General features: G+C 36.0%; 1 protein-coding gene and 1 long non-coding RNA gene across 2 annotated transcripts in view; one reads left to right on the forward strand and one right to left on the reverse strand.

Moving 5' to 3' along the window:
* The window catches only part of HMCN1 (hemicentin 1), a 514,591-nt gene that overhangs the window by 401,056 nt on the left and 100,078 nt on the right, over positions 1–13,457 (forward strand). The window contains exons 67-68 of the mRNA XM_069074427.1: positions 1,776–1,873; positions 2,752–3,030. Coding sequence (XP_068930528.1) covers positions 1,776–1,873; positions 2,752–3,030 — 377 coding nt within the window. The remainder of the gene's footprint in view (positions 1–1,775; positions 1,874–2,751; positions 3,031–13,457) is intronic.
* LOC138151006 (uncharacterized) overlaps positions 1–13,457 on the reverse strand; it is a 92,728-nt gene that overhangs the window by 11,686 nt on the left and 67,585 nt on the right. The gene's annotated exons all lie outside the window — the stretch shown is intronic.

Below are 13,457 nucleotides of genomic sequence, written 5' to 3' on the forward strand. Positions count from 1 at the left end.
TTATCAGAGTTTGCTTTGTTGTAGTTTTGTATATTGTTTTCCTGGTTTTATTTAACCTTGTATCGGTTCATATAAGTCATCACCTGCTTATCTGAATTCTTTGTATTCACTTTTTTCCTGAAAAATATCATGACATTCAAAAGATATAGACATTCTAGTCACTTTTTTAAAAAATGAAATTCCAAATTGTCTAATAGAGTAGTTGGACCAATTTACAGCTCCACATGCAAACGTACTACTAATACCTTGCTTCCTGCAGTTCCTCTAACAGTGACTTTAGTCATGTTTGTCCATCTGTACTAGATGCATCTAACTAATTTTTGGATCATGCTATGATTCAAACACTGAACATTGATTCCTATCTTAAAAACATACTTGTTAAAAATAATTACAGAAATGGATGTTCATTTCCATTTTAATATTATATTATTAATGCATGCATATCAGTGCAACATACGTTTTAATTATACATTTACAAAATGAAAAAGTAATATATGTGTTCAATGTCTACACTAATTGAACTAATTCGCAGCTCCACAAATTGTACAAAACTGTGCCTATCTTTTTGTATCCCCTCCAACTTTGACTATTCCAACTATTTTTTCCACCTTTTCTAATCTTTATCATATGGAATAAAATCTGATTGATTTTAATTTGTATTTTTCATACTATTAGTGATTTGGAATATATTTTCATGTGGTAATTTATAGTTTGTACTTCTTTTGAAAACTTTTTGTTTATACCATTTGACCAATTATCTATTAGGGAATGGTATTTGATGTCATTTTGCTATATGTTGTGGATATATGACTTTTGCTATTCATATTGGGAGCAAATATTTTTCCCACTTTAGTATGACTTCATGCTTGTTGATTATGTCTCCTATCATTATTCGTGTAAAAGCTACTTTAAATTTCATATATACAAAATTATCTATTTTATCTTTTATTATCCTCCATATTATCTGCTTGGTTAAGAATTTTCTCCCTAATCACAGTTATAAAAAGTACTTCCTTTCTGTTTTCTTCTAATTTTTGTAAGGTACAACATTTTATATTCAGGTCATATAACTCTTTTGAGTTTATTATGGAGCATAGTTTCGGATAGTGTTCTAAACCTTTTTTCTGCCAAACTTTCTAATTTTCCCAGAAATTTCTGTCAAAAAAAGAGTTTCCTTTTCACTTGTCATTTATGCTCTTTTTTTTTTTTTAGCAAATGCTGGCCTACTATATTTTATTTTTTCTGTTTCCTACTTATCCAGTCTGTTCCACTATCTACTTATCTGCTTTTATCCAATACTAGATGCTTTTGAAAGCTACTACTTTATAATGTGCAGTTTGAGATCTGAAAACTGAATAACCTCATTCTTCTAACTTTTTCTCATTTTCTTTGAGATCCTAAACCTTATTTCCTCTTAATAAATTTTAATGTTTACTTAGTTCCATAAATTATTCCCTTGCTAATCTTGTTGTACTAAATGTATAAATTAAGTTAGTAGTTTTGTCATTTTTATTATTTTGGCCCAACCCAGCCAGAAGCAGTGAATATCTTTCCAATTATTTAAGTCTTAATTTCTGTAAAGAATGTTTCATAGTTGCAGTTATATTAGCTTTGTATGTCTTGGGTTAGCTATGATATTTTATGCATTATATAATAATTTAGAATGGAATGCTTTCTTTTTTCATATCTTCCTGATTCTTAGTACTGTGTAGAAATAATGATGATTTGTGGATTTGTTAGGAATTTAATATTTGTTTTTATACTTTTTCCCCCAGAATTGTGAGAGCTCAGGTGTCTGATGTTGGAATATACACTTGTGTGGCCTCTAACAGAGCTGGGGTAGATAATAAACATTATAGTCTACAAGTTTTTGGTAAGTCATCTTGAGTAATATGAAACATTATGCTTAACAACTTTTTCAAAGTAAGGGAAATATTTCTATTTTTATTTTATTATTTCAGTTTCCTAATGAAACACTATGGACATAGTATATCTTCAATTTCCTCACAGTTTCTCTCCATTGATTGATGCATTTAATTTGTGAAGTATCATATTTTGTAGTCAGGAATGAATTAACTCACAGGTCAAGAAGGGATTTACACAATGGTTCCCTTAAGTATAGGGAATAGAAATTTTCCTACAGTCTGGGACCCTGTCAGTGGGGCCCCTTTGTCTATATTTCTGCCAAGGATTTTTTTTACCCTAGTTTGACCTTGATTTTAATATTGTTCCAAGTATAAAGTTCAAATAATTATATTTCTCTCCAGGCATGAAGTCATTCTTTATCATCCCAAAAGAGAGTTAAGACTTTTCTCATAATGTCAGGTTATAATTTTAATTAGTGTATATGTGTTATGTCATTCTTTATATATATACACACATATATAATTATATAAACACAAAGTATTAAATTCTCCATTTTCAGAAATATTGAGAGTTTATAAATAAAAGAAATGTTTTGGCTTATATTTTGCACTCAGCTCTCTTCTCTGTTTATTGTTATTATTATTATTATTATTATTATGGCTCCTGCACTCAGGTTCTCCTCCAATACCTGATTGCAGCTGATTTCTCAAGGCTGTGCTGGGAAAGCACAAGCTCTGGTGGGTATATTCTACTAAATTTGAAAAGAGGGCACTTCACAAATAGAGGCAGCCCCCTTTATCTCTGTACTCAACTGCCACCACCCCAGAGTGAATCAGTGAAAGATTAATATGTATGATCTGATTTATTATTTTCTTCCCTACATAGTACCACCAAGCTTGGACAATGCAGCTGGAACTGAGGAAATAACAATTGTAAAAGGCAGTCCCACCTCACTGACATGCTTTACTGATGGAATCCCAATTCCCTCTGTGTCATGGCTTAAAGAGAGTCAACCTCCGGAGCTGGACACCCATTTGAAAATGAGTAACCAAGGAATGGTCCTTCAGTTTGTTGAAGCAGAGATTGAAGATTCTGGAAGATATACTTGTATTGCCTCCAATGAAGCTGGGGAAGTCAAGAAGCACTTTGTCCTAAAGGTTCTGGGTATGTTAATTTTTTAACACAAAAAATTATTAGGAAGTTAGTATATTTTATAAAAAGAGAATAGTAAAAAAAAAAAGACCCAGCGAAAAATTGCACACACACACACACAAAGCCATTTTATGTTTATTTTATCTTTGAGAGCTAAACTCCAAGAAATTATTTAAAACTGTTTCCATTTTCTGATCTCTCTGTCTCTTCTTAATCCCTTAAATTTTGGCTTCTGATCACACTGCTTAACTCTCTCCAGTGTTACCAATGATGTCTTAAATACAGTGATAATCTAATTGACTTCCTCTACAACATCTGGAACTTTTGACCATCCTCTCCTCCAGCATACTCTGGTCTCACTTAGTTTCTATTACATTATTCTCTTTTGTTTCTCTTTATACTTTTCTAAACATTAGAGACAGTTAAGTGGTAAAGTGGATAGAATGCTGGAGCTGGAGTCAGGAAGACCTGAATTCAATTCCTTCCTTGAACACTTGAGCAAATCACTCAACCTACCTGCCTTAGTTTCCATATTGGTAAAATATGGAATAACAATAGCACCTACCTCTCAGGATTACTGTGAAGCTAACATGAGATATTTGTAAAGTACTTCACAAATGATAAAGCGCTACATTACAAAGTTGCTAGTCATTATTATTCTTTTTCAATTTCTTTTGCTGGATTGTTATCCTGACTCTACCCCCTACTTATGGGTATGCCCAGGGTTCTGTCTTGATATTTGTTTTCTTTTTTATATAATCTTTCCATTGGTGATCTGGTTAGCTCCAATGTGTTCAGTTTTCATCTCTATGCAAATGACTGCTAAAACTATTAATGGATGAAATGGTATTTATTAAGTGCTTACTGTGTGCTAAGGTCTAATCTCTGTCTTGTCTTCCAGCCCCACACTACCAAATGCATGCTGACCATCTATTAGAATATCCTCAAATTCAACATATCCAAAATAAAAATTGTTGTCTTTCTTATAAACTCCCACTCCGAATTTCCTTATTTCTCTTGAAGACATCACCATCCTTTGAATCTCCCAGATTCACAGTCTTGATGTTATCCTTGAGTCTTCCTTCATTTTCACCCCCAATATCCTATCAGTTCCTTAGTCTTATTGATTCTACCTCCACAGCATTTCTTCTATATGCCAGTTTAGATTTTCATCACCTCTCACCTGGAGTATTATAAGAGATTCCTAGTTGATCTCCTTGCCTCTAGTCTTTCCCTTCTCTAATCTGTCTTCCATATTGTCAGATCAGTATTCCTAAAACATGACCATGTCACTCCCCTACTCAGATATCTTCAACAGCTCTCTATTGGACTACTAAATTAGAATGTACATTCCTCATCCTGGACTTAAAAGCCCTCTACAGTGTAACTCTTGTATACCTTTCCAGGATTACTATATATTACTTTCATTGACACAGAATCCAGTCAAGCCAAGCTGTACTGCTAACACTCCCCTGAATATGATGTTCCATTTCTTCCATGCCTTTATACAGATGGTTCCCTCATGTGTAGAATATGCATCCTCTTCAACTAACCTCAAAGAAATCCTTAATTGTCTTTCAAAGCACAATTAATTTGCTTTCTCCTATAAGAGGATTTTATTTCCTTAATTATTAGTGTTAGCTCTCTCATGAAATTTATATAACTTTGCATATATTTTGTGTACACTTATCTGTTATGAGTATACATATGTATATATATATATATATATATGTACACACAACTTATATGTTGTATCCTCAAAATAGACTAGATGTTTCTTGAGGAAAGGGACTTTTCCTTTGTTGTTTTTATATCCTTACCAGTGCAGCATTATTCATGTGAAACTTCTACAGTTAATTATTAGCCAAGTTTCTGAACTCTTCCCAAGGATTAAGGCTAAATAAATTTAAGTATGTCTGTTCCAAAACAATAACATACCATGTAATGATGTATACATTAGTTCTAATGAGGAGGAAAAAAGAGATGTAAAAGGATAAGGGTAGACAGGAGTTACAAACAATCTTAGATTTTTTTTAAAGTAATGTTCAGAATATATAATCAAGAATAACTAAATGAATACAGAAATGTAGCATGGTCCTGTTAAAGTGACAAGAATGACAAAGCTCAAAATGAGCTGAGGCTGGTGAGGAAAAGTAAGAACAGCACGAAGAAATTTTTTCTTTTATCTCTGCTAAAGAAAATATGATGCAATTTTTTTCTAAAAGACATATGACCAGGCTCAGAATGAATGTGACAAAAATAAGTGATAAAAGAGAAAAGCTAAAGCTGCTTAATTCTTATTTTGAGCCTATTTGCTCACTAGGGAGAATGGTCTTTTGAGTGAAAAGGGCAGAGCAAAAATAGCTAACAGGAAATTGATACTCATTGTAAGTAAGAGGAAAATACCTAGCTGCCCTTGTTGACCTGACATCACCTGACAGAGGAACAAAATCCTCTGACATTAAAGGAATTGTGATATCTAAGTCTACTGTGGGAGATTTTTGAAAGATTTTTGGAAAAAGGAAAGGTACCATACTATTGGAAAGGAGAAAATATTGTGTAGATTTCCAAAAAAAAAGAGATGGAGAAAAGAATGAATTCTACAAAATTTAGGCTAGTGAGCTTTCTTAAATTCCTGAAAAAATTTAGAATCATTAAACAACTATTTACATGAGTTATTACTGTCCCTCAAAATGGAAAATTGATAAAGGAACAGCCAACAACACCAAATAAGACCAAATGATCCCATAAAATCCTCAGCCAGCTAACATTTGACCTTCTTGTGAAGAAAAGATATATGGAAGTTGAGGACAATATCAGTTAAAAAACATAAACTCATTTGTAAAATCTGTTGGAGGAGAAAGCATATTCCAGACATGAGGAAGCACCTATGCAGAGACACAAGGAAGAGTAAATAAGATAATTCTATTCAGCTATAAAGAGGAATAATGTATGAAGAGGGATGATAGGAGATTATGACTAGTATGGCCTTGTGAAACAGAAGCAGCAGAGGGAGAAAAATGTAAAGAAATCTTAGCAAGAGATTAAACTAAGTAGAGTTATCCTGAGTACATTTGAAGATGACTCTGGAAGAAGGACAACAAATAGATGAAAAATGGAAAAGCCTGCTAAGATTTTCTTTTTTTTGCTTTTTTTTGGAGGGGGGAAGGTAGGGCAATTGGGATTAAGTGACTTGCCCAAGGTCACATGGCTAGTTTTGTGTTAAGTGTCTGAGGCTGGATTTGAACTCAGGTCGTCCTGACTCCAGGCCCAGTGCTCTATTCACTGCACCACCTAGCCACCCCTGCTAAGAATTTTTTTAACAATTTTTTCACCATTCATCAAGAGCAGAGAGTAACTGACCAAATTTGGAATTGATTCTCACAGTCCCATCTATACTATATGAAGATGTGGCAGTTGCACTAAAGTGAACGAAGATGAGAAAAGCAACTGAGTAGACCAAGTATGTGGTTTAAATAACCACAATTTTGAATGTTCTGAGAGACAGATTTTCAAGATAAAAGACACAAAATGGAAAAAATATAGCATAGGAAAAATCTTGGTCATTTTCTACGAAAAAAGGCAACTGAGGGACTATGAATAATTGCTGAATCATATACCTCTCTTTCTAGGTATACAAGAGTTTTATGAAAACAATATAAAGTTTCATCAGAGTAATCATTAATGAAAATATATTAGGCAGATTTTTGAAAATGATATTCTATAGCAGACCATTCCTTTACAGATAATAGGTGATTTACGGAATAGAGAATAAAAAATCCTATTGTTTGTTGAGTGCAAAATAAAAGCCATTTGATTTGGTAGAACAAAACCCCACCTTAAAGCTCCTCTTCCAACAAGGTATAGTTCACAGTCACACAATGTTCTCTGTAAATTGTAACAACAGAAATGTTTGACAGTCCTTTAGTTAGCACCATCAAGTGGGACATAAAAAAAGGAAATGTATAATCACCAAAGGTCTTTGTTACATGTAGACAAGTAAGCTATAATAAAGACAGCATGGTTTCATCAAGGCAATGCCAGCTTACACAAGACTAGGGAAAGGAAAGGTGATAATAATTTAAGTAGCTACTATATGCCAGACACTGTGGTAATAAGTACTTTTAAAAAAATATCTCATTTAATCCTCACAACAACCCTGGGAGGCAACTGCTATTATTATCTCCATTTTCAGTTGAAAAAAAAAAAACTATGTTAAAAGGCTCTATCCAAACAGTAGTTGGCTAGTTATATAATAAATATGCTTCTTTAAAATTAAAAAAATTTATTTTTGTTATTTTGAATTTGGCAAACACCAACAAACATGTACATTTCTAATATATAAGAAGAAAAAAAGGGTATGGAATATGAAACCATGAATCTCTATTATGTATAGCTTCTTTTTTAAAGTATACAATAAATTTGTATTAGTTTCAAAACTGCCCTGTTTGTCTGGGTCTCATTTAATGTCTTTCTATCCTTTTCCATGCATTAAAAATTATTCAATAACCCTATTTTCCTTCTTTTTAAATCATTAACATTAATCCTCCTCTCCCCTCCAAATGACCCCTTTAATTAAAAAACAAAACAAAATAAAACCTCCTTTGTAATAAGTCAAGCGAAACAATTCCACATATTGACTCTGTATGAAAATGATGTAATCTCATTAAGCCTTGAGTCTTCCACCTCAGTATCAGGAGATAGGAGGTATACTTCTTCAGTGGTCCCTTGTAGTCATATTTGGTCATTACACTGATAAGAGTTAAGTCTTCCAAAGTGTTTTTGTTTACAATCTTGTAATCATGTAAATTGTGCTCTTTTGTTTTGCTCACTTCACTCTCCACCAATTCATACCTCTTCTTTGAATCCCTCCTTTTTATGATTGTAATCATAAGCAACTAGATGAAAAGTAGATAAAGCACTGAACCTGGAGTCAGGAAGACCCAAATTCAAATCCAGCCTTAGACAATTATTCTCTGTGTCCCTGGGCAAGTCACTAAACATCTCTGTGCTTCAGTTTCCTTTTATGTAAAATGAAGATAATAATGGCACCTATCTCCCAGGATTTTTGTGAGGATAAAATGAGATAATGTGTAAACTACTTAGCAAACCTTAATGTGCTAAATACCATTTTTGATGACTCACTCGTATTCCACACTCACACAATCACTAAACTTTCTTTCTTCCCTAGTTTAAACCTTTATCTTTCCCTTCCTCTGGAGTTGAGCCCAGGTCTTCCTGACTGTGGACCCAGTACTCTATCCACTGTGCCACTTAGCTACCCCTACTGGAGTGAGGTTTTTCTCCTTTCAGTTCTGAGCTATTTATCCTTCTTCTAATTCTTTCCTTTAAAACCCTTATTTCACTTACAGTTTCATTAAAAATATATATATTTAGCTTCATTGATTTCAAGTACTCTTGTCCTTGTGGGTAAGCTATTTTTTTCTCCTCTGGGACTCTGCTTGTAGTTGTTGTGTAGTTACACACTTCTTCTGAGTTTGCTTCTTGGGCATCTCTAGATCTATAATTTTTTTAATGCTTTGTTAACTTCTGATTTACATCATTCGTTTCTGCCAGATTTTAAGTTACAAATTTTCTCCCCTTTTTTTCCCCTACCCACTGCCCCAAAATAGCAGTCCCACAGGATATCCCCTCCTCCAATCTGCTCTCTCCCATATTTTCTCCCATACCCCTTTCTACTTTTCCAGTGGATCTCTATATAGGCCCCAGTGCCTGTATATCTTATTTCCCAATTACATGTAAGATGATATTAATAATAGTATATATATATATATACACACACATACACACACATATACATATATATACACATACACACACACACATATATATATATACATATATTTGAATATTTGATTTTAAAACTTTCAATTCCAGATTCATTCCCTTCCTTCCTTGTCACCCACTCTTACTGGGAAGATATGCAGTTCAGTATAGGTTGTACATGTGTGGCTAATACAAAACAATAACATAGTAGATATATTGTAAAAGACTGACTATATTTCCCTTCCTCCTATCCCACCTCCCACTTGTTCTATTCTCTACTTTGATCCCATCTATTTTCAAAAGTGAGTGCTTCCAACTTCCCTCCTCTCCAGCCTACCCTCCCTTCTATCATCTGCCCTCTGATCCCCTTCCCCCCCATTCTCCTGGAGGGTGAGATACCCTATTTAGTGTGTATTTCACTCCCTCCTCAAGCCAAATTCAATGGGAATAAGGTTGACCCATTCCCTTTTGCCTTCCTATTCTTCCCCTCCATTGTAACCATTTTCCCTTGCTTCTTCTGTATGAGATAGTTTACCCCAATCTGTCTCTCCCCATCTCCTCTCATTATATTCCTCTCACTTCTTAATTTCACCTTTTAAGTATCATCCCTTCATGTTAAGTTGGTCCTGTGCCCTCTATCTATGTATACCTGTAAACATATATATACACATTCACATATGTATTCATATGCCCACATACCCTCATATATAGACAAATATGCATATTTATATATTTCTAATCCCTTCAACTGCTGAGAAAAGTTTCATAAGTTACAATTATTGTTTTTTCCAAGTAGGAATGTTAATAGTTCAACTTTGATAAGTTCCTTATGATTCCTTTTCCCTGTTTACCTTCTCATGCTTCTCTTGCTTCTTGTTTCTGAATGTCAAATTTTCTATTAAATTCTGGTTTTTTCAGCAAGAATGCTTGAAAGTCCTCTATTCCACTGCATGGCCATATTTTTCCCTGAAACATGATACTCAGTTTTGCTGGGTAGGTGACTCTTGGTTTTAATCCCAGCTCCTTTGCCCTCCGGAATATCATATTCCAAGCCCTTCGATCCTTCAGTGTATAAGCTGCCAGATCCTGGGTTATCCTGATTGTGTTTCCACAATATTCAAATTGTTTCTTCCTGGCTGCTTGTAATATTTTCTCCTTAATCTGGGAATTCCGGAACCTGGCTATAATATTCCTAGTTTTCTTTTTGGGATCTTTTTCAGGAGGTGATCGGTGGATTCTTTCAACCTCTATTTTGCCCTCTGGTACTATAATATCAGGGCAGTTTTCTTTGAGAACTTCCTGGAGGATGATTTCTAGGTTCTTACTTTGGTCATGGCTTTCAGGCAGTCCAATAATTTTTAAATTATCTCTCCTGGATCTATTTTCCAGGTCAGTGGTTTTTCCCATGAGATGTTTCACATTGCCTTCTATTCTTTCATTTGTTTGGATCTATTTAACAGCATCTTGATTTCTCATAAAGTCATTAGCTTCCATTTGCTCCATTCTAATTCTGAAGCAATGATTCTCCTCATTGAGCTTTTGAGATTCTTTTTCCATCTGGCAAATTCGGCTTTTTAAGGCATTCTTCTCCTCATTGCCTTTTTGGGCCTCCATTGCCATTGAATCAGTCTGTTTTTTAAGGTATTATTTTCCTCAGTCAGGCTGTTGACTCTCATTTCATAATTTTCTTGCATTGTTCTCATCTCTCTTCCCAATTTTTCCTCCACTTCTCTTATTTGGTTATCAAAATCTTTCTTAAGGACCTCTATGGCCTGTAACCAGCTTGTATTTTCCTTTGAAGCTTTTGGTGCAGGAGTTCTGACTTCACTGTTTTCCTCCTGTTCCATGCTTTGCTCCTTTTTGTCCCCAAAATAGGAGTGTATTGTTGGAATCTTCTGTCTGCTTTGTTTCCTTTGCCTGCTCATTTTGCCATTCAATTACTTGACTTTTGGGCTCTTTGCCACAGTAGGACTCTGCCACCAGACAGGGGAGCTATCGTCCCAAACGCTTGGGTTTTCTCAGCTGCCGGAGGTATTAGATGGGTGCCCTCTCTGAGGTCTCCACACGCTCTGGCAAGCTGGACACACACCCCAGAACCTCCACCTTAGACTGCAATCCAGATCCAAGCAGGTTAAAGCAAGAGCCCCTCAGACTGGTGCTTGGTCCCCTTACACTCTGCAGGCCAAGAGCTGAAGCAGCCATGTGGTGCTGGCTGGCTGTGCCTTCATCTCAGCGGCTTCTCACCCCGGAGGTAAAAGCCACGCACTCCCACTTACTGGTCCCAAAGTCCAGACTGTACTGACCTCTCACTTTGTCCTTTGTGTCTATGTGTTGATAAATCTGGAAACGGCCACAGCTGCTGCTGATTTGGAGTCCCTCTGGCAGGCGGCTGGTCAGGCCTGCCTGGGGCTAAAGTCTTGGCATGGGGCTGGGCTCGGATCCCAGAGCACTGTGCTGGATTCCTGCCGGGCTGCCGGTCTGTCCTCAGCAGAAGGTTAGCTTCTCTGTGTCATTTTGTGGGTTCTGCAGCTCCAAAGTTTGTTTAGAGTCCCCTTTTTCCATGGATTTGGGAGGGTGGAAGCTGGAGCCACGGGAAGGTCGTGCTTCTACTCTGCCATCTTGGCTCTGCCCTGATCTATAATGTTTTTGATAGTGTTCATTGTCTTCTTCTGTTTACTCATACCTCTGATTTGGGATTTTGACTACTTGGCTCTGCCACTTCCTTTATTCTTGGACATTATGGTCTTTGGATTTGGTCTTGCCCATCATTTCCTGGTGTCCTACTGCTGGTTTCCACTTCCCCTGGTATCACCAGTGTATTATCACTCAGAAAACTGGCTGATTTCAAGTCATCCTGGATATCTGAGTTCAGGGTGCTTTTCTCTTCAGGACCCAATAGAGCATCTCAGGTTGTTGTGCTAGAAATTTTCAATACCCTTGAGTCATCCTAGTCTGAGCACTGACATATCCCATCCCTATATCCATGGTCATAATGTTGTGTGTTTCTGACAACCCTTAAGCTTTCCTGCCCAATAACTTCAGTATTTTGGCCTTTGAATACAGAATATTGTAGGTTTCAGGTGGCCCTGAACTGTCTTTTGTCCATAATGGCAGGCTTCTGGCTTCTTGTTGAGAACCTTTCCTCAGTAGATGTATATTTCTGTCATTTTGTGTAATTGTGAGATGTATGAAAGTGTTTACTATAATTTCTCTTTGGATTTCTTGATCACAATCATGTGCTTTTTTATGCCATTGCGAGAGTACACATTTGAAACTCTGTTCTTTAACAGCTATTTTAATTGGAAATCTTATAAAAGATGCTTCTAAAATGTCAATATAACAAACATTTTTGGGCAGTCAGTATTTATTAAGCACTTAGAATGTGCCAAGCACTGTGATATAAAGGAAAAAAGACCGTCCTTTTCCTCCAGAAATTCACAGTGTAATGGAGGAGACGATAAGCAAAGAAATATAAGAAATAATTAATGGAGGGAAAACACTAGAATTAAAAGGGATTGGGAATTACTATAGAAGGTGGGTCTTAATTGGGGCTTCAAGGAACCTAGAGAAGTCAGTAGATAGAGATAAGGAGGGAGAACATTTCCGGTATGGGAGTGGTCCAAAGTTGAAGCTTTGGCAAGTAAAATCAGCAATATGATAAAAAGGCCAGGGACCCCAGAAAAGAGAACAGGGTAAAGTTGAACTGGTTTGCCAGAGGGTCATTATGGGGAAAGGAGAAGAATGTAGCTACTCTAGAGATGATCACTTGGGAGAGAACTGAGGGGTCAAAGGATTGAATGTCACAGTGAAGAAAGAGAGTATAGGAAGGTAGAAGGAGAGGTGGAAAGTAGTGATTATGGTCAGTGAAGGGAATTTCAGAGTTCTTTTTATTATTATTATTTTTTAGTTTATATAATTCATTTCCAAAAGATTTTGAGTTACAAATTTTTCTCCCCATTTTTCCCCTACCCACGACCCCCAAACAGCAATCCCACTGAATATCCCCTCCCACAATTTGCTCTCTCCCATATCTTCCCCTATACCTCCTCTGACTTTCCAGTAGGGTACAGTGGATCTCTATGCCCCAGTGCCTGTATATCTCATTTCCCAGTTACATGTAAAATAATAATAATAATTTAAACATTTGGTTTTAAACCTTTGAATTCCAGATTCTTTCCCTACCTCCCTCAAAACCCACACTTACTAGGAAGATAAGCAATTCAATATAGGTTGTACATGTGTAGCTATGCAAAATATTTCCATAGTGCATATATTGTGAAAGACTGACTATATTTCCCTCCATCCTATCTCACCCCCCACTAGTTCTATTCTCTACTTTGATCCTGTCCATTTTCAAAAGTGGGTGCTTCCAACTTCCTTTCCCCCCACCATGCCTTCCTTTCCATCATCCCTCCTCTCATCCCCTTTCCCCCTACTCTCCTATAGGGTGAGGTACCCTATTTAGTGTGTATGTCATTCCCTCCCTAAGCCAAATTCAATGAGAATAAGGTTGAATCATTCCCTTTTACCTTCCTGTTCTTCCCCTCCAATGTAAGTTTTCCCTTGCCTCTTCTATATTAGATAATTTACCCCATTCTATCTCTCCCCATCTCCTCTCATTATATTCCTCTCTCATCCCTTAATTTCACCTT

This window comes from Petaurus breviceps, unplaced genomic scaffold (assembly GCF_028583685.1).
Source record: "Petaurus breviceps papuanus isolate PSGF00001 unplaced genomic scaffold, PetGlider_PUasm1.0 90895, whole genome shotgun sequence".
Classification (NCBI taxonomy): Eukaryota; Metazoa; Chordata; class Mammalia; order Diprotodontia; family Petauridae; genus Petaurus; species Petaurus breviceps.